Source organism: Rhizophagus irregularis, chromosome 7 (assembly GCF_026210795.1).
Source record: "Rhizophagus irregularis chromosome 7, complete sequence".
Lineage (NCBI taxonomy): Eukaryota > Fungi > Glomeromycota > Glomeromycetes > Glomerales > Glomeraceae > Rhizophagus > Rhizophagus irregularis.
This window is the reverse complement of record NC_089435.1, coordinates 1378129-1397018: the sequence shown is the minus strand read 5'-3', so window position 1 is coordinate 1397018 and position 18890 is coordinate 1378129. Positions and strand designations below refer to the sequence as shown.

At 27.8% G+C, this 18890-nt stretch overlaps 5 protein-coding genes across 5 annotated transcripts; 1 reads left to right on the top strand and 4 right to left on the bottom strand.

Moving 5' to 3' along the window:
- Positions 1-386: 386 nt before the first annotated feature.
- On the bottom strand, positions 387-1236 carry OCT59_027116 (uncharacterized protein; the record flags this gene model as incomplete). The annotated part of the gene is made up of 2 exons (XM_025326913.1): positions 387-1028; positions 1099-1236. The coding sequence occupies 2 exons, from the start codon at positions 1234-1236 to the stop codon at positions 387-389; spliced, it is 780 nt and encodes a 259-aa protein (XP_025173846.1).
- A 3175-nt stretch (positions 1237-4411) lies between these two features.
- OCT59_027115 (uncharacterized protein) lies at positions 4412-5520 on the top strand. The gene is made up of 4 exons (XM_025326912.2): positions 4412-4633; positions 4711-4851; positions 4928-5161; positions 5255-5520. Exons 1-4 carry the CDS (start codon positions 4466-4468, stop codon positions 5390-5392), a joined length of 681 nt encoding a protein of 226 aa, XP_025173845.2. The 5' UTR covers positions 4412-4465; the 3' UTR covers positions 5393-5520.
- A 3381-nt stretch (positions 5521-8901) lies between these two features.
- On the bottom strand, positions 8902-9177 carry OCT59_027114 (uncharacterized protein; the record flags this gene model as incomplete). The annotated part of the gene is made up of 1 exon (XM_066136729.1): positions 8902-9177. One exon carries the CDS (start codon positions 9175-9177, stop codon positions 8902-8904), a length of 276 nt encoding a protein of 91 aa, XP_065993189.1.
- A 604-nt stretch (positions 9178-9781) lies between these two features.
- OCT59_027113 (uncharacterized protein) lies at positions 9782-12040 on the bottom strand (the record flags this gene model as incomplete). The annotated part of the gene is made up of 2 exons (XM_066136728.1): positions 9782-9798; positions 10192-12040. 2 exons carry the CDS (start codon positions 12038-12040, stop codon positions 9782-9784), a joined length of 1866 nt encoding a protein of 621 aa, XP_065993188.1.
- Positions 12041-16641: 4601 nt separating this feature from the next.
- On the bottom strand, positions 16642-17658 carry OCT59_027112 (uncharacterized protein; the record flags this gene model as incomplete). The annotated part of the gene is made up of 1 exon (XM_025329274.2): positions 16642-17658. One exon carries the CDS (start codon positions 17656-17658, stop codon positions 16642-16644), a length of 1017 nt encoding a protein of 338 aa, XP_025173841.2.
- Between the last annotated feature and the right edge of the window lie 1232 nt (positions 17659-18890).

The window sequence follows — 18890 nt, the reverse complement described above, 5'->3', positions numbered from 1 at the left end:
TTAACTTTTAAGTATAGATCAGGTACAAATAAATTATGGGTACACAATAAAAAAATTATAAGGATCAACGTGTATATTAATCAATTTAAAAAAAAAATCAAAGTTCGTACAAAAAAATTCTGATAAAAAATACTAAAAAGGGGAAAAAACTCAAAATTCCATTAAAAAGAAAGTAATCAAAAAAGTTGAAATCTTACTAAAAAAAATCAGAAAAAAAATGTTCATAATTGGTTATTAAAACAAAAAAAGAAAAAAAACTAATTTTTTAAAAAGTGCTCACTAAGTATTCATATAATATAAATTTAAATTTAAAGAAAAAAAAAATGAATTAAAGAAGTTAAATTAAATAATTATAATTTGTTAATAATTAATATATATAAACTTCATTATTTTTTTGTTCTTTTTCTTCCTCTAGGTGTTTTTTGAGTATTTGATCGAGTACTTGATGGTGTTCGAGTATTTGGTGGTGTTTGAGTACTTGGGGAAGTATCATTATCGTCATCATGTGAAGAATTCTCATCATTAATAAGTTCGTAATTAGTAACTATATTTAAGGGTTGATTATCTGGTATTGAATTTTGAGGTGTAAGGGTGTTTGCTATTTTCTGGGCAGACATTCTTGAAGATGGAGTTGTAGGCCAAGAATACAAAGAGGAGGCAGAACTACTTGTTGTTGAGGAAGATTCAATGTTGCCAATTGTTGTTGATAGAAAGTTTAAGTCTTGAATTTCTATTTTAAACTTGGAGTTGACCAGAGTCAACTCACCAGTTATCATTACACTTGAATTTTTTCTCATTTTAGTAGCTTTTTTTTCAATTCTTTCATCTGTTTTTAAATACCTGCATTTGATGTAAAACTTATTCGTATTATTACCAGCAAATTCAGAGGTAATAATTTTTATAGTTCTAAATATATTATCATCATTTTGAACTTGATCAACAACAAATCCTGTAATAAAAACTGAAACTGAACTCGTTGGAAGATTATCTTTGCTAATTTCAATAAGATCACCAGCATTTGCTGTTATCTATTTTTTAATCAATTGTTTAATTATAATTAAATAGAAGCTTAAAATATAAAAATGTAAAATATTGTACCTGTAAAATCCCATGAAGAGGTTCTTCCTCAAGAATAAATTTTCCTGTAAGTCTTAAAATATTGTCCGGTTCAAATAGAGGAATCCATCTAGGAGCTGAAGAGCTTTTTGGAATAAAAGAAGTTAATTTCAAGTCCATAGAGGTATTGTCTTCTTTCCTTATGATTGCAATAGCTTCTCTTATAATATAATTTGAGCTGTCCTTTTCGCTTACTGAGTTAATTAAACATAATAAAGATAATTTTGCAGGTATGGTTATAATAATATATCTATTTTTTTTTTTAAGAAAATAATTTATTTGAAAAAAAATGTCTTTAGATGTTAAATGTGTGTGTATTTATGTATTTTAGTATACATTATTTTTTTAATTAAATTAAAGAAAGATAAAAAGACAATTTCGTATTTATTGTATTGTATAACTTTTGTAATATTTATTATTAGTAAACGTCAGTTACTAATTTATTATGAAAAAAAAATTCTTTTAAAGGAAACTTATTATTAAAAAAAGTTACATACTATCACTAATTAGTATTAGCAAAACTCTAGTTGCAAAAAAATAAAAATTACAAAAAAAAATTATTGCAAAAAAATCTATATCGCGAAAAACATTATTTATTATAACAAAAAAAATTAATCATCGTATTTGCAGTAATTTATCATTATTACAAATCTTTTTTTTATATTATTATGAAAAAAGGTATAAGAAAAATCAAATAAATATTAGTTGATCGAAAAATTATTATATTTTAGTAATCAGTATTTGCTGATCAAGTTATCTTAACTGTTAACCTTTTAAGTATAGATCAGGCGCAGATATTTTATCATGAACTTGTCAATCATTTTACCAATAAATATTATTTAAAAGGAATCATCTGATATGCGGTACACAATTCAAAAATTATTTATACAGGCTAATCTAAACGTTAGAAGATCGACATGAATTTTTTTATTATATTATATAGATAATAATAGAATGGTTAAATCTTGGTATATGTTAAATTGAATTTTTTAATGTTTTTATACAGACCAATTTTTATTATGATAATTATCGTCCGAAAGTCCTCTCCAGAGAGACTAAACTCTGCAAAATTTAAAAAAAAGAAATGTTAGCTTTTAGCACGTTTCTTAATCAATTTTAAAACTCTACTCTCAAACAACTAACTTACCATCCAAAAGTCTCTCAGAAGAAGCCAGAACCTACAAAATAAATAAATAAATAAAAAAAAGAAATACGGTAGAATGATCAAATTTTTGGTCAAAATTAATTAATTTTAGAAGTGATTGTCATATAACATAATTCTATGGCAAAATGTATATATAAAAAATCTTTGATATGGTGAGTGGCGCTAAATTTAGCACTACTAAATATATAAGACGAAGTGACGAACAAAATGTTAACATTAACTTAACGTTAACATAACGTCATCAGTTTCCGTTGAATGTCATGTGCAATTTACATACTGTATGTTTATTGATGATCGAATATAGGAATTGATCAGAGTATTTGACATATTGCTTCTACAACTTATTCCGAGTTGTTGTTGCTGACACAGGAAACTTTGATGACGCCAATATCTCCTTCGAAGCTTTAAAATCACGAGAATATTTGGCAGATAAATAAAATTAATTTTCGTTTAATATTATGTTTTTATCACAAAATAAAAATTTTAATGAATATATAATTTTATTCTTTTTTTGCGATATTTACATAATTCATCGTCCACCCAAGGTCAAATTTGTATCTAATTATTTAAAATAATTATCAAACAATTTTCTATACATTTCTGGACATTTGGAACACTTTAGAGGATGCGAAGAAATATACAGCTCAAAAACTAGTAACTAAACTAGTAATCTTGTAAATTGTGAGACTTTGTAAGACATTACCGTTAAATTATTATTTCTAATTTGTGTTCATCTTCTATAATTTTTTCTTTTATCCGTAATTTCATTAATTATTAATTTTCAGAAATGAACGGTAAAACTATGTTCCATCTTTTTGTTTACTTTTTAAGGATATCTCCTTTTTTGCTTTGTAAATTGTAACGATTGATTTGGAAGATGAAACATAATGAAACAATTGAACATGTATATTAATTATCATATGAGAGCCTTTTATGGTAATTTCCTTATCACAAACGAACAGGTTTTGTTTTTTTTTTCATCGTAAAAAATTGCAATATTAACTTACCATAAATAATAAGTGATTAACATATTAGTACAGATTTAACCATAAATGGGTTGTATTAATATCCTTATTAGGTTAGTATCAATTATCTTGGCGTTACCAATAGTTTATATGTTCGAGTTACGTACTACCATTTTCAAAACAAGAAAATTTTTTTTAGTATCCGGTTTACTATTTTGGCTAGTTTTAAAAACTTTGTATCGTTCTTGATAGAAATTTCTCTCTTTTTTTTTTACTTGTAGCAATGATTTTGAATACAATATTGTGTTACAGTCGATTTTATTATATTAAATTTAACGTTGACGTTCAAATTAAATTGTACCAAAGTGAAAATAAATGCAGGTTATTTAATATAGTTAAATTATTATATGAAATAATTAAGTTACTCCTTCATTAAGATACATTTTACAAATATAAGATATATTAATAATCTAAATATTTTTTAAAACAAATACTGTACATGATTATTTTCTGTAACGTAACTCGGAAGGTTATTTCCGATTTGTGTCCCATAAAAATTGTTATTGTCATCGTCAGTTTACATCATAATTGATTTCGTCTTACATCAAATTTATTTGACCATTATTATATTTAATCGACAAAGAATTTCTTTGTTATTAAAATTATATAGTTACACTTTCTCATTCTCATCATGTTAGTGATACATGAATAATATGTCGGTCATTTAACTCCTTATTTAAATAAAGTTAAGAACGTAAAACAAAAAAAAAAATAAATAAATTAATTATTCATAAAAATATTTCTTTGTTTTGGCTTCTTTATAAGTAAAAAAATAGAACATTCTATAATTTTGTATTTCATTACTATATCGTGTTCGCTTATTTTGGCTAGTGATTTAGTTACTACTGAACGTTGTCTTTTGAATTTTAAAATTCTGATCCATTGATATTTTTAATCTAACAAAGAGAGTTAATTTTAATAATGTAACACTACCGACGAAATTAATTTATTTAATATTTTTAAGTTTTTTGAAAGAAGTTTTAAGTTATTTTTAGTGAAACCCTGATATTTTATACCTTAATTAAGAATTTGTACTATTTTTGGCATGTAAGAATATTGCCCATTTTTTTTATATAAAAATGGCTGGAAATATCGCCCAAGTATCATCATAAAATTTATTTCAAGACAAATAAGACAAATTCTAAAATACATAATACCAATGGCTGAAAAATTAAACAAGAAGGCTTCTATCAGAACTACCGGAAAATTGGATAGGAAGGTAGTCAGCAAAACTGCTAGTAAATTGGACAAGAAGGCGGCTAGTAAAACTACTCAAAAGAAGGCAGTTATTACTACCAATAATCTAGACAAAGCTCAAATTAAGAAGGTATACTTTTTTTTAACTTTTTGAATAAATATTTTGTTATTTAAAGTTATTAACTTCATAATTAACCACTATGATAGATTTTTGACGTTTTTGACTATAACGGTAATGGTATCTTGTCTCTCGCTGAAATTGATAAAGCTGTTATTGAACTCTATCCTCACCTCGCAAAAGATAAGCCTGCCATCATGCGAGCTTATAAAGCTGCCGATACTTCCAAAGTTTGTCTTCAAATTAGCTTTTATTATTCTTATTTTACTTGTTGAATCCTACTAATACTTATAAAAATTTCTTTAGGATGGTTTCATTGATTTCAAAGAATTTGGTCGTCTCATCGATCTTCTTCATTACTACAATGAGCTATTCAAAATATTTAAAAAACTTGATATAGATAATGACAGGCGTATCGATTTTGGAGAATTCAAAAAAGGTCATAAATTAATTGGAATAAATGTGGTATCAAATAAAGAACTTAAAGCCAAGTTCAATGAAATTGATACGAACCTTGGAGGTTACATTCTCTTTGATGAGGTAATATAAAATCATTATTTTTTGTATAATAAGAGTTTTTCATAAAAAAAATTTTTAATATAAATCCTAATTTCGAATGTTTTTACTTTTCAGTTCTGCATTTATGCTGCAAAGATAAAATTGATATCCGATATACCTCAAGATACTCAAGATACTCAAAATAATCAAGAAGAAATACCACAGGACGTTCAGAATAAACAAGAAGTTCAGGAAACTCAAACAAAATTATAAAATTATAAAATAGTTTTATTAGAAATTTTGCATATCAATTATTCATGTCATAAATATCAAACTTTTACATTTTTCAATATCATCTTTTAATTTAAATAAAAAGAAATTCTTAAAAAGTTTTGCTTTAATATTCTTTCAAGTTTAAATAATCAGTAAATTTTATAAATGAAATAATAACCTTACTATATTTTACCTGGAGAAGCCTTGAGTTTAATTCGAATCTCACCTGCTATACTGATTTTCTGTAGTTAGAGACCAAGACGCGTTGAAGATAATCAAAGCTGACAGTTGTTATAGCATTCAGGTTAAGTATATACCCGTTTAATTGCATGTCGCGCACTTATTATGCTGTGATAAACCAAATTTCTCTTTAATTTTAAACAATTTGACCTACTAGTATTAGATTCATTTTTATTTATTTTTTATTTTTACTTTAGAAAGGTAGATACATTTGTGAGATACGAAGATACTTTGAAATTTTACAAAAAAAGTCATATGCACTATTGATCTAAAACTAAATGTACAAAATCCAACCGGCGGACCCACCCTTCGTTAACTAGTATTAGATACAAAAAAATATTGAAGCGGGTTACATTAGATCGGTTACTATACTGTAAACATTAAAAAACGTCACGTGCTGCACCACATCCATCTCCCGAAATAATGAAAATGAACCTTAGAACATTATCGCTATGGCGCTACAGAAAAGGAAGTAAAAAAAAGAAAACTAAAAAGGGGAAAAGGAAAGGGATAACGAGATAACAATCTGTAAAAAAAAGTAAGTAACTCACCTCAAAACTAGCACGTATTAACATATAAGTACTACTTACGGCTAATCACGTGTATTTACGTAATTCCATTAAAATCCCGGCCAGCATTAGCCGGCTAGTACCTATCATAATGACGTAATATTATTAGCACTACGCAGAACTTCAGTTAATAATTATTATGACTATGAAACATATTACTATTATCACCTATTCAAATTCCAATATACTTTTTTATTTTTAAAAATATCTTGATTTGTGCGCTTTGTAAAAACTTCTTTTAATTCATTTTAAATCTCTTTACCTTTTCTTTTTCTCTTATTTGAACGTCTTTTTCAAATCAAGAAACTTTCTTGGGCACTTTAAAGATTTATCTTCAAAGTTTCAATCTTATTATATCATTCGTTTGAATAATTCAGTTTTAACATTTTTATTTGTGACATGTTCATCAATCATCATTTAAATATTAACGTACGAAGATTACGAATAATTTACTCTTACTGTATTTAAGTATACTTTCATAATATTCATATGATTTAAACCCGTAATCCCTAAAATATAATTTCTAACTAAATAAATCGTTTTTGTTAAAGGGAAGAAAATTGTTGAATCATGATTCTTAAGAATTTTTTTATCGACCTTGTTATAGCAACAACGATGGTTCTTGTAATTTATGCATATGGAACGTTTCTTATGAATTTTTTCTTGTAAGATAATAGATGGATGGCGGTGGATTCAACCTCCTTCTTTTACGACATTTAGGGTTTTAACCCTTGTGAATTTTTTCTAAGTGTAGAAAATAAAAAATCTTAATAAAATCCATCCTAATTTTTTTGTGACGCCAACACGCCATGATGAATATAGGAATATAGCCAAAACTCTTCATACTGCGGGCAACTGTGGCAATTTTTTCACAAAATTTTTCGGTACATCTGGTTTAACTTTTTTTATCCTGTGTACAGTATGCTGTATGTTTATACGTATTGAAAAATAAAAAATACAAAATTACATTTGAAACAATGTATGACAGATCAAAATAACAATATTAAGTAGCACCATTAAATTATTGCTCACAGTCTCATGACATTAAAATTCAGTTTCAATAATTAATATTCCTAGATTAACCAACAGTGTCATCTCAACATCAAAGTGCAACATTAATATATGGCCAGAGCACAAAGTAGTGATGGCAATGCAAATATTTCACAAAGAATATATTTTTATTAAGGCCTTTCAGGCTTTCGTCACATAAAACCATTATTATTGAAAAATATATGTCGGTAATAATATACGAATTGTTTAATAGATTTCATAATTCTTTGACTTCAAATTTCTCATGATAAAACAAATGATGACAACAAGGATGATTTAAATTGACAAGAAATTAAAAGGAAATTATACAATACGATTACAGCTAAATAGTTATTAAGCACAATGTAATGAATTTTTACATAAAATTTAGACAAAGTTAGATAAAAAATACAAATATCAGACATTTCGTTTTTATAGGGATTAGTGCTCCTACCGGGTCGGATTCAGTCGGGTTTGGAGAATATATCCGACTCGACCCGGCAAAAATAGAAATGATCCGATTTTAACCCGACCCGAGTATATTTAATTCGAATAACCCGGGTTAAACCCGAAATTTTAGTAATTTTCATTGCTGTATGCTTAGTAATATGTCAAAAATATTTTTTCAAACATAATTTTTTCAATAATGCAAGGTAATTGATCTAAAAGATGATCATATAACTTTTTATTATTAAACTAAAGCTAAGCACGAATTTAAAGATATCTTCAATTCCTGTTTATTTATTGCTTTATATTTGAACTATAAAATCGAAATTGTATCACTTGCTTTAACAGAAATTTGACTATATTTTGTGTCTGCCAGGACTCTAAACACATGCATGCTCTAATTGTATCTGCTTTAAGACTACATCTTTTTGCAGCTATCAAATCGGTTCCACCGGAAAATACTCTTTCTACTGGAACGCTGGTTGCTTTATTAATTATCAAAATCAACTTATTAGTTAATGTAATATTAATAATTAATAATAATAATTCATACACATATCTGTAATTGCAAGGTGTCTCTAGCAATTTTCGCTATACTACCTCATTCATCTAACAAAATTATATAAAATTAATCAATATTAACGCGTAATCAATATGTGATCAGTGATTTTAATGATCATTCGGGTCTAATTCGGGTCAAAACCCGAGTCAAGGAAATGAATAACCCGACCCGACGGGTCGGGTCATGCGGGTCACGGGTTATTAAAATTGTTAGTACCGACCCGATTTAAAATTCACTCGGGTTGAATTATCCGGGTTAGACCCGAATTTTGCGGAGCACTAATAGGGATTGGCCAAATATAAGTTTAGTTTATCAATCTTAATTAAAAAGGAAATAGAAATAAGTAATAATCCAAGCTGTTTTAAAAGATGGTATTGATGATACAACTTCAATAAATGAACTTTATGATTATATTTTAAGAATCCATAGTCTATGAAATATAATTATAATATTTTTTTAAGGCAATAAATTATACTGGTAAGTTCTTAATCTTAAAGTATGGATATGAATATTAAACATAAATTTCAAATTTCAAATAAAAATTATAATAAAGATTATTTTGATAATTATTATATCTGTATTTAAATATTTATTTTATAGTAAAAATTGAAATATAATGACTGACAAATAGTACAACAAATAAAGAATAAATAACAGAATTATTAAATTTTAACCATACATTCAAAACAATCGGACTTTTCTTGAACTAAGATTTCAGTAAGTTTACGGCTTGTATAATATGCTTGTGTATGAGATTGTATAATAGAAGCACTTGCTTGCTCTTCTACTAAAGTTTTGTTTGCTTTTATAAATTCAAACATATCATCTTTTAATTTATTATCAATATTAGATACTTCAAATTTATAATTTCCATCCCTGTTTATTCTATAATATTCATTAATACATCTAATCCACTCAGATATAATATCTTCAAGCATTGTTATGGTTGGTCTATTGGAAGGATCTGAATCCCAACATTTTTTCATTAAATCTATATAACATTTTGGAGTATTTTCAACAATTTCAGGGCGTTTCCCTTCACAGACACTCAAAATAAGGTGATGATCATGTGCTACATGATTAAATGGAGGAATACCTGATGTAAATTCCCACATTATCATTGAAAAACTGTAAATATCACTTGCTGGTGTATAGGGTTTTTGTCTTAATGTTTCAGGTGCCATATAAGGTAAAACTCCATAAATTTCTTTAATTTTATTGTCAGAATCTTGTAAATCATTTATAGGTTTACATAATCCTAAATCAATAATAAATAACTCATTGTAATTATCTGATATTAAAATATTACCATCATGAAAATCACCATGAGTTAAATTTGATTCATGAATTACTTTGAGCCCTAATACAATTTTTCTCAATAATTGTAACTTTTCTTGCCATTTAAATCTAATTATATCAAATAAACATTTTCTTAAACATCCTTTTTTTGCATAACTCATTACTATTATATAATTTAAATTATTTGGATCTTGGGTACATCCAAAAAATTGAATAAATTTTGAAAATGATTTTTTCTGACAATTATAATGATATTTCCACTGTATAAATAATAAAACAAAATTAATTTTTGTAAAAGAAAAAAAATTTGCTAATAAATATAAATAATAGATATACCTCATCCAGAAATTTACTATTTAAACTTGATGAATTATTAAGTGTTTTAAGAATAACCTCATAACCTAATTGTCTATTCCATTGTTGTTTGTCAAAATTCCAACTAAAAATAGGACCATCTAACCAGATAGCTTTATGAATTTCACTAAATCCTCCTTTAGCATGATAATTAATATTTGTCAATTTATTATAAGGTATCCATTCTAAAATTTCATAACTATTTTTGGCATTTAGTTGTGCTTCTTGAATAAATTCATCAATAAATTCATTTTTACTGGTCCACTTTGAAAAATCATGTTGAAATTGTTTGACATTACATTGTTGACACCACTGATAATTAGTATATAGCTGTTTGCATATATTGCATGATTCAACTTCTTCTTTAAAATCTATTTTGTTACTTTCTGTTGCTTTTTGACGCCAATAAAAGGCTTTTTCTAAATTCTTTTCTATTCCTAATCCATTGTAATAACAAAAGGCTAAATTATACATTGAATTAGTGAAACCATTTTCTGCTGATTTTTGATACCAATAAAAGGCTTTTTCTAAATTCTTTTCTGTTCCTTCTCCATTGTAATAACATATGGCTAAATTATGCATTGCTTTAGTGAAACCATTTTCTGCTGCTTTTTGATACCAATAAAATGCTTTTTCTAAATTTTGTTCTGTTCCTTTTCCACTGTAATAACATACAGCTAAATTATTCATTGAATCAGCTAAATCATTTTCTGCTGCTTTTTGATACCAATAAAAGGCTTTTTCTAAATTCTTTTCTGTTCCTTCTTCATTGTAATAACATACAGCTAAATCATGCATTGCATTAGTGGAACCATTTTCTGCTGCTTTTTGATACCAATAAAAGGCTTTTTCTAAATTCTTTTCTGTTCCTTCTCCATTGTAATAACATATGGCTAAATTATGCATTGCTTTAGTGAAACCATTTTCTGCTGCTTTTTGATACCAATAAAAGGCTTTTTCTAATTTTTTTTCTGTTCCTTCTCCATTTTCATAACGTAAGGCTAAATTATGCATTGCCTCTTTAACACCATTTTCTGCTGCTTTTTGATACCAATAAAAGGCTTTTTCTAAATTCTTTTCTGTTCCTTCTCCATTGTAATAACAAAGGGCTAAATTATGCATTGCTTCAATATGATTTTTTTCTGCTGCATTTTGGTACCAATAAAAGGCTTTTTCTAAATTCTTTTCTGTTCTTTCTCCATTTTTATAGCATATGGCTAAATCAAACATAGCTTTTTCATCTCTATTTTCTGCTGCTTTTTGGTACCAATAAAAGGCTTTTTCTAAATTCTTATCTGTTCCTTCTCCATTTCTATAACATATGGCTAAACCAAACATAGCTTTTTCATCTCCATTTTCTGCTGCTTTTTGATACCAATAAAAGGCTTTTTCTAAATTCTTTTCTGTTCCTTCTCCATTTACATAACATAAGGCTAAATTATGCATTGAATTAGTGAAACCATTTTCTGCTGCTTTTTGATACCAATAAAAGGCTTTTTCTAAATTCTTTTCTGTTCCTTCTCCATTGTAATAACATATAGCTAAACTATACATTGCATTAGTGAAACCATTTTCTTCTGCTTTTTGATACCAATAAAAGGCTTTTTCTAAATTCTTTTCTGTTCCTACTCCATTCACATAACATAAGGCTAAATTATGCATTGAATTAGTTAAACCATTTTCTGCTGCTTTTTGATACCAATAAAAGGCTTTTTCTAAATTCTTTTCTGTTCCTTCTCCATTTACATAACATATGGCTAAATTATGCATTGCTTTTTCATAACCATTTTCTGCTGCTTTTTGATACCAATAGAAGGCTTTTTCTAAATTCTTTTCTGTTCCTTCTCCATTGTAATACCTTTTGGCTAGATTAAACATTGCTTCAATATGATTTTTTTCTGCTGCATTTTGATATAAACAAAATGCTTTTTCTAAATTCTTTTTTGCTCCTTCCCCATCTCTATATTTATTAGCTAAATTAAACATTGCTACTTTATCACCATTTTCGGCTAATTTTTCCAAAGAACTAATACATTCTTTACACCATAATTCTTCAATAAAAGGTTTATTACAATATAAACAATTTTCGTTGTTTATTGTATCAGTATCTTTGTTTGAGATATTTAAATTGCTCAAATTAGTTTCCATTTAGTTATTTTAGAAATTTATTTTTACCGAAAAAAATTTTTAAATTTTTTTTTAAACTTTTTTTTAGACTAAAAGCTTTTCTTTTATTCAGTATGCCATTGAATGGGTAACTACTTACTAAAAAGGAATATTTTAACCTAAAGCAGATGTTACACTAAAAAAATTTTTCGGGCCATATTTTTTCCGGCGCTCTGATCTGCGTTGAGTTAAAATAAACTATACCAATAAAATAAGTAATCACTTTTAAAAAAATATTTAATGTAAAAATAATGAACAAGTTTAATTTTTTTAAAAGTCTTTGAAAGTCTTAATATTATAAGAAACAATTTTATTAAATTAAATTTGGATAATGAGTATAAATTTAATATTTTCACAAATAAAACTTGATAAGTGTACAAAAACCATTATTTTTAAATGGATTATTTCGCTTTTATTTCTGGTTATTATGTGATGATTCAATAGTATTCTTGGAAATTTGACGTTACGTATAATAATAAATAAATTATTATAAATTAAAATCATGTTATACACATATAGCATTAAAAAAAAAAAATTCGTGGACATCATATACTTTAAAATTTAATAAAGGATAAATATATAAAAACTTTTTAAAAATAAATGTTAAAAGAAAATTATTATTAACTTCAAGTTCAGAACAAACAAATTCTAATTGCTTATACCAGTCCATGCGCCATCACTGTAATTCAAATTTTGATTTTAAGCATGTTTCATTATTTCTTGTCCAACATTAATCAATAATGCAGATCAAAGCATCGGAAAAAAAAATATTTAGAAAATAATAATCGATGAAATTTTTTTTTTTTTGCATTTCTTTATTAATCTGTTGTATCAAGATACATATATTAATCGACGAGATTTCTAATTTTAGTTAAAACATACTTTTCAGTAACTCATTATAGATTTGTTTTCATTATCCGGAGTCCGGACATCACAATTCACATGCTTGTTGATTTGAAGGGTGCGGATCTTACTAAAAATTTTTATTTTTTATGAGTAATAATTTTTATTTTATTTTAATGGTTTAGAAGCTTCTGACTTAAAAAAAAATTTTTAAGATTGATCAAAAAAAAAAAATCGATCACATGATTTTAAATCAAATCAATAAAATATTTTTCTTTCATAAAATATTTACAATCGATGAATGAGGACTCAAAACTTTGGAACAATATATCAGACAATAGTTACGCTTTTTCTAAGTAAGAAACCAATATACTTTCACGTTGGAAAGAATAAAAAAATTAACTGAGAAAAGAAATATTAAAATAAACGTGAGAAAAAAAATAAAGAAAGAAATGTGAAAAAAAAGTTTTTTTAAATAAATGTAAACAAATGATGTAAGTTGACTTTGCAGGGTGTATCACATGAATCAGGTGAATCATGAGCCAGTTCCTGTTTTAGATAACGTAAAAATAAAGATCATTTAATAATAGTTAGTCACAAATCACAATACAATACTTTCAATCATTATTGACTGAATTAAAATACACTAGTCATATGTAGAGTTAAATTAAATAATTGATTTGACAATTTGACATCATCCTGATTTTCGTAATTATGATGCCTAAAACAAGTTATTTACACTTAAATGATCATGGAAACTACTTAGACTAGTTATTTTAACTGAAAGGCACAAAATATAATATTTAGTGTAGTACTTTCGCATTTTCTAAAGAATCTAGAGATATTTTGATAATGAAATTTATCAGACGCTTTCATTTAATTATGGAGACATTTAAATCTACAACTTTTAGACGAAATTCATATCTATGATTAAAAATGAATTATTAAGATTATTTATTAATAATAATACAAATTTTATTTCACTTTTTATTCTATTTGATTATAAATATCAAATAAACTTTATTTCATGAAATAATCAATGCTTTTAAATCTTAAATCCTTTTCTTGTCGTAATGATAATTGAGCAAATTGATTAAATTATTCTACTGGATTATCGGAATAATTAGATTATTTGAAATTAAATAGTATCCGTATTGGTGAATATCATAAATATGTTATTAGTTAAAAAAACGGATACTGTCCAAAACCTATATTTATCTTTTAATTGGAAATTTTGTTTCACATTTTGTAAATACATGAACCTTTACAATAATTCATCATTTCGTTAAAAATGTTTTATAATGATATTTTTAAAATTTATTTATTTTCTTCTTTATTTATTCGAATAAAAATTTTGTAATTTAATTATGTACCTTATCTTCCTTTTTATTGTTTATTAAATTCATTCGCAAAGACAAAGATGATGTGAAAAATTTTTACATTCGATTGAAATTTGGTAATTTTGGAAAAAACTAAACAAGTTTATTATGATAATGATGAATTTGATAAGTTTTAGATTCGAGGGTTGAGTGAACTTTATATAAGAAACACTTTGAAATTCTTTAAAATGGTAATTTAGAAATTTTTGATTATAATATCATTATTATTGTAGAGTTACACAGTTATCAACTGTTCACTCTATTATCCGCACTTAACATATATGGTGCGGAAGACAATAATCAAATTCATAACCCTTATTATTGTGAAGCATGAACTATAATTGTTAATACGTTACATAAAATAGGCTGTTGGTCACGTTTGCCATAAATAAATAAAGGCGTCAGTTTTATCTTTTTTTTTAAAAAAAAAAATGGAGTGGTTCATCAATGATATAAAAAAATCCCTCTATAATCTCTTTTTGTCTTGGTGTGAAACGGGCGGTGGCAGACGGAGAATAAAAGGAAATAAATTTTTTTCCGAAGAACCAATTATTTTGGAGAGCGGTTGCAACATCGGTTGATCAGCGGACAGTGGGCGTAACGATCAACAAACGGAATTTTATTTAGCCATCACGAAACGTTGAGACGTGTGAAACGAGGGTTGTTCTTGTCGCGTATCACCCACCTGCGGGTGCTCTAGTCCATGGAGCCTGGATTTGGTCTTTTAGGAAGATTCCGTCCTTGGGTATAAATTAGTATAGATAATTAAATAATTGATGGCGTAGTCTGGTGCATAGAGTAAATTAGAGCGTGTTTATTTATAGTGGTTAAGATAGGTTAGTTATAGGGTTATCGTTAATATAATTAACCAATGTCTCTATGTATTTTAAAAAAATTATGTACCTTTTCGTGTTTCATGATTAATAAAATGTGTTGCTAATTATAAAAAAAAAATGTAGGTATATTTGTGATGGATATTTTCATTAAATGAACATGGTCGCCGCTAATGAACTATTTCTTCAAGAATTAGTTGATCATTTACAAGATTATTTAATTTGTACAGATTTAATGGCTAAATCACCCGAAAATATATTTAAATCATTTGATTTTATTTCACTTCCTGAAAAATCTTTGGTTTCACTTATTAAAAGATATGATTTACAAATGAAAGTAAGAAATTGAAATTTGGGAACACATATTAAAAATGGGGAATTATAAAAATCCTATACTTCTTTTGGATCCTACAACTTGGTCAGACGATGATTTTAAAATAATAGAAAGTATTCTGCAATATTGTATTCTAATATTGAACCAAGTAGTTATATTTTTTCTTCCTAGATATAGAAATATTGATGGAATATGTAATTGATTCAAAATTGTTAATTTAAATATTATTTCTCTAATTTCAAGAAATTAATGAATTATGATAAAAAAAAAAAAATCAAAACATATACTTATAAATATCGTACCTCATTTATTAGGGATTCAATAGGATTCTGAGAGTTTTGTAAACATTTTAAAGTAAAAATTTTTACTTGGATATCTTACAAAGTTTCCAGAATTATAAATCATTCTTTCCTAAATCGCCTTCCTATCCTTACCCAAAATATTTTCCTAACTATACCTTAAGCTGGTACTGCAAGAAAATTTTGTGCTTAATATAGATCACGTTCTGGACGGACGAACATTGCATGGTGTAATGCCGTAGCTTATCTAGTAAATTTAATAATTGTGGGGCGCAGTATTATATTTAATCTTAGTATATAAATTTCTAGTTTAAAATTGTATTTTTAATTGGTCCAGGATGACGTTAAACTAACAATCATATGACTTAAGGATAAATATTGGTCCGAAAAGACGTTAAACTACTAGCCATGAGGATAATTGGTTTGCAATGACAATTTTTTATTTTTATTTTTATTTTTAAAAACCACGTGAACAAGATTACAGAAAGATAGACAAGAACAAAAGATAAAACAAAAGTCGAACGCTATCTAATACTAAGCTATAATCAAACCGCCCGAGGACAGCGCCACTCTGGTACCTTTAACGAACCCGGAGGAGTCCCTAACATGACATCACATCCCAATGGACCAAAGAAAAGGCAATCTAAACATAGACCCATATTTTTCTTTCGGTCGAAAAGACCGCCACCTGTTAATACTGTAAGAGGTGGAATGGTTCACACTATTCTTATTGTTGTACGTTGTTAAAAAGGTGTACGTGGGGTTACCCAAAAAAAAAGATGTAATAAAATACTAGTCAAAAAAAATAAAAAAAAGTGGCTAGGTATAACGTAAACTATGACTATCAGCGTGCCACTAAAAATAAAAGATAAGCTGATAGGTGATCTAAAAATTGTTAAAGTGAGGCGGAGACTTTAAAGTCTGCTGAAGAGAGAATATCTAGTCTCAATTTCTTGTTGTGGGTGGTGTGCCTGTCTGCAATTATAGTCGAGACAGGAGGACGTTTATGTGGTCTGATTTCAAGTTGTTTCGCATCATCGGATGTGTGTCCTTTATAACGATAATGGTAGTCATCAATGTTCATGACTGAGAAATAGTCGATATTAAAACGACCAAGCTCCTGTTCTAACTGGAGTAATTGTTTGTTAGTTTTGAAAATGTTTTTTCCCTGTTTAAGCCTGTTCTCTAGAACAGCACGACGCTCAATCAGAGGCGTGATTTTCTTGTGATAATGATCCTGGAAACTGGTGAGGTCTTTCGTCATATCTTCACGATATTCTATACGGTTGATAGAGGTACCCCAGAGTTGAGCTCTGGCGGAAAGTTCTTTTTCAAGAGTGAGGCGAGCATTATCATGTGCTTCTTGATCTTTTTGTTGACGTAAAGCTAATTCATGAGCTTCTTTACGCTTTTTAATACCATCTAACCAATACGCACAGCCTGGCGTAAAATGTTGACCTTTGAGTTTGGCCTGTCTTTTAGAAATATAAACAGGTTCGTCAGTTACGTAAGGAAGGAGACTGTTAGGAATCCAAATACCCAGCTTGTCGTGCCAAATGTTCTCATCTTCGACGGGAACGGGTTGTGAATTGGTGGCAGGCGAGCTAGTACTTGTCGTACTAATTGAATCGTCCCTTGGATAACGTGGAGCGGGTCGGCGGAACGGGTTATGGTAATTCACATGTTGTATAGGTTTGTTAATATGCTGTGAAGGTAAAAATAGAAAACGGTGTTGTCTAGCACGCTGAAGTTTTTCTTCAAGACTATCCACACGTCTCTGTGACTTTTTGTTATTACCACGATTGTAGAAAACCGATCTACATGCCCGCTGAAAGCGGGATTTTTGTTTGTTACTCCTTTTACTATTGTCGGAATGGTGTGAACGGAAATTATCTAACCGTTTACGGTACATAAGGTGTTTTTTCTGCGTGTTGAAATGGTTATATATGTTCGCTAAGTACGAGACATCGTACGAAATGCCTAAGCGATTTGAGTAAACGTGTTTTTTCGTGCCATGTTTCCAATTGAAATAAGTGCGCAATGCGTGAGCTTCTTTGTGGTTAATAGTGTCATTATGGGTCAATAACGGGGTGTGTTTCTTGACATTATGAAAAATGTCTAAATTTTTATGATGAGAAACGCAGGCTCGTCTATTATGAGACATAATGAAGGGAGAGGGGACACTACACAACTGTGTGTGTTCACTTCCAAAATTGTGAGTAATGGAGAAGTTACATGGTGTGAAAATACCAAAGTAAAAACGATAACGTTTATAAGAAAAATTAAAGAAAGTTTTTGTGCGGGAATTTCTTTGTGTGACTGTGTCAGCACGTGATTTGATAAGAAAATATCTATCAAGTAATTTGGAACGAATAAGATTAAAATATTTCTTTTGAATAGATCGGGGGATGACTTTTTGATGGGAAAAAAAATGTTGTAACATCTTACTAATCTGGTATTTCAGATTAGGAAAGCTACAGGTGGAAGAGTAGCTAATAGGGGTCGATTTCATGTGATAATCATTTGTGTGTATTTTAAGATGAATATCATTGGTGTTTGTTGAGGGATTGACTAGCTCAAAAAAGAAACTTTTTGATCTCCTGATTTCATAAATCTTGTTACATCCAGCCCGTTTGGGTCTAGTCACGTGAAATTTGTGGAATGAGACATCGAAAGAAAATTTTCCCAAGGAAATATGTTTAGGAAAAAAAGAAGCCATATTTTTCAATATGTATATGGGTGTGAGATAAAAAAAATATTTTATCATAAAAACTGCTTTCAAAGGTCGGGTAATAAGGAGAAGAACCTTTCCATAAGAGGCCACCCAGTGGTCCTCTTTCTTCTCGAGCGTTAACAAACGTAAAAAAGGGTAAGTAAAAAAAACAGTATTTAACTGCGGATTTCTATGTGAAAAAATGGAAAGGGGAAAGAGTTTTTGTCCGCAATGACAATAAACTAGTAGATCATTAAAATCAAGTGATTTGAAATATCAGGTGACCAATTCGTAGATCATAACGTTAGGGTACTATTTATTATGAATCATAATTAAGGGGGTAATGATGATCATTATAGATGGAAATAATTAAGGATTAAAAATTCATGGATCTCAAAATTTATAAAGATAATCTCATGGAAATGTCAAAG

What these genes read in the sequence shown, in the direction of transcription:
- OCT59_027115 (XM_025326912.2), top strand. Translation starts at nt 4,466, where the DNA reads ATGGCTGAAAAATTAAACAAGAAGGCTTCTATCAGAACTACCGGAAAA. An exon ending in AAGCTGCCGATACTTCCAAA is followed by an intron (nt 4,852 to 4,927) that starts GTTTGTCTTCAA and finishes AAATTTCTTTAG; the next exon opens with GATGGTTTCATTGATTTCAA. An exon ending in GTTACATTCTCTTTGATGAG is followed by an intron (nt 5,162 to 5,254) that starts GTAATATAAAAT and finishes TTTACTTTTCAG; the next exon opens with TTCTGCATTTATGCTGCAAA.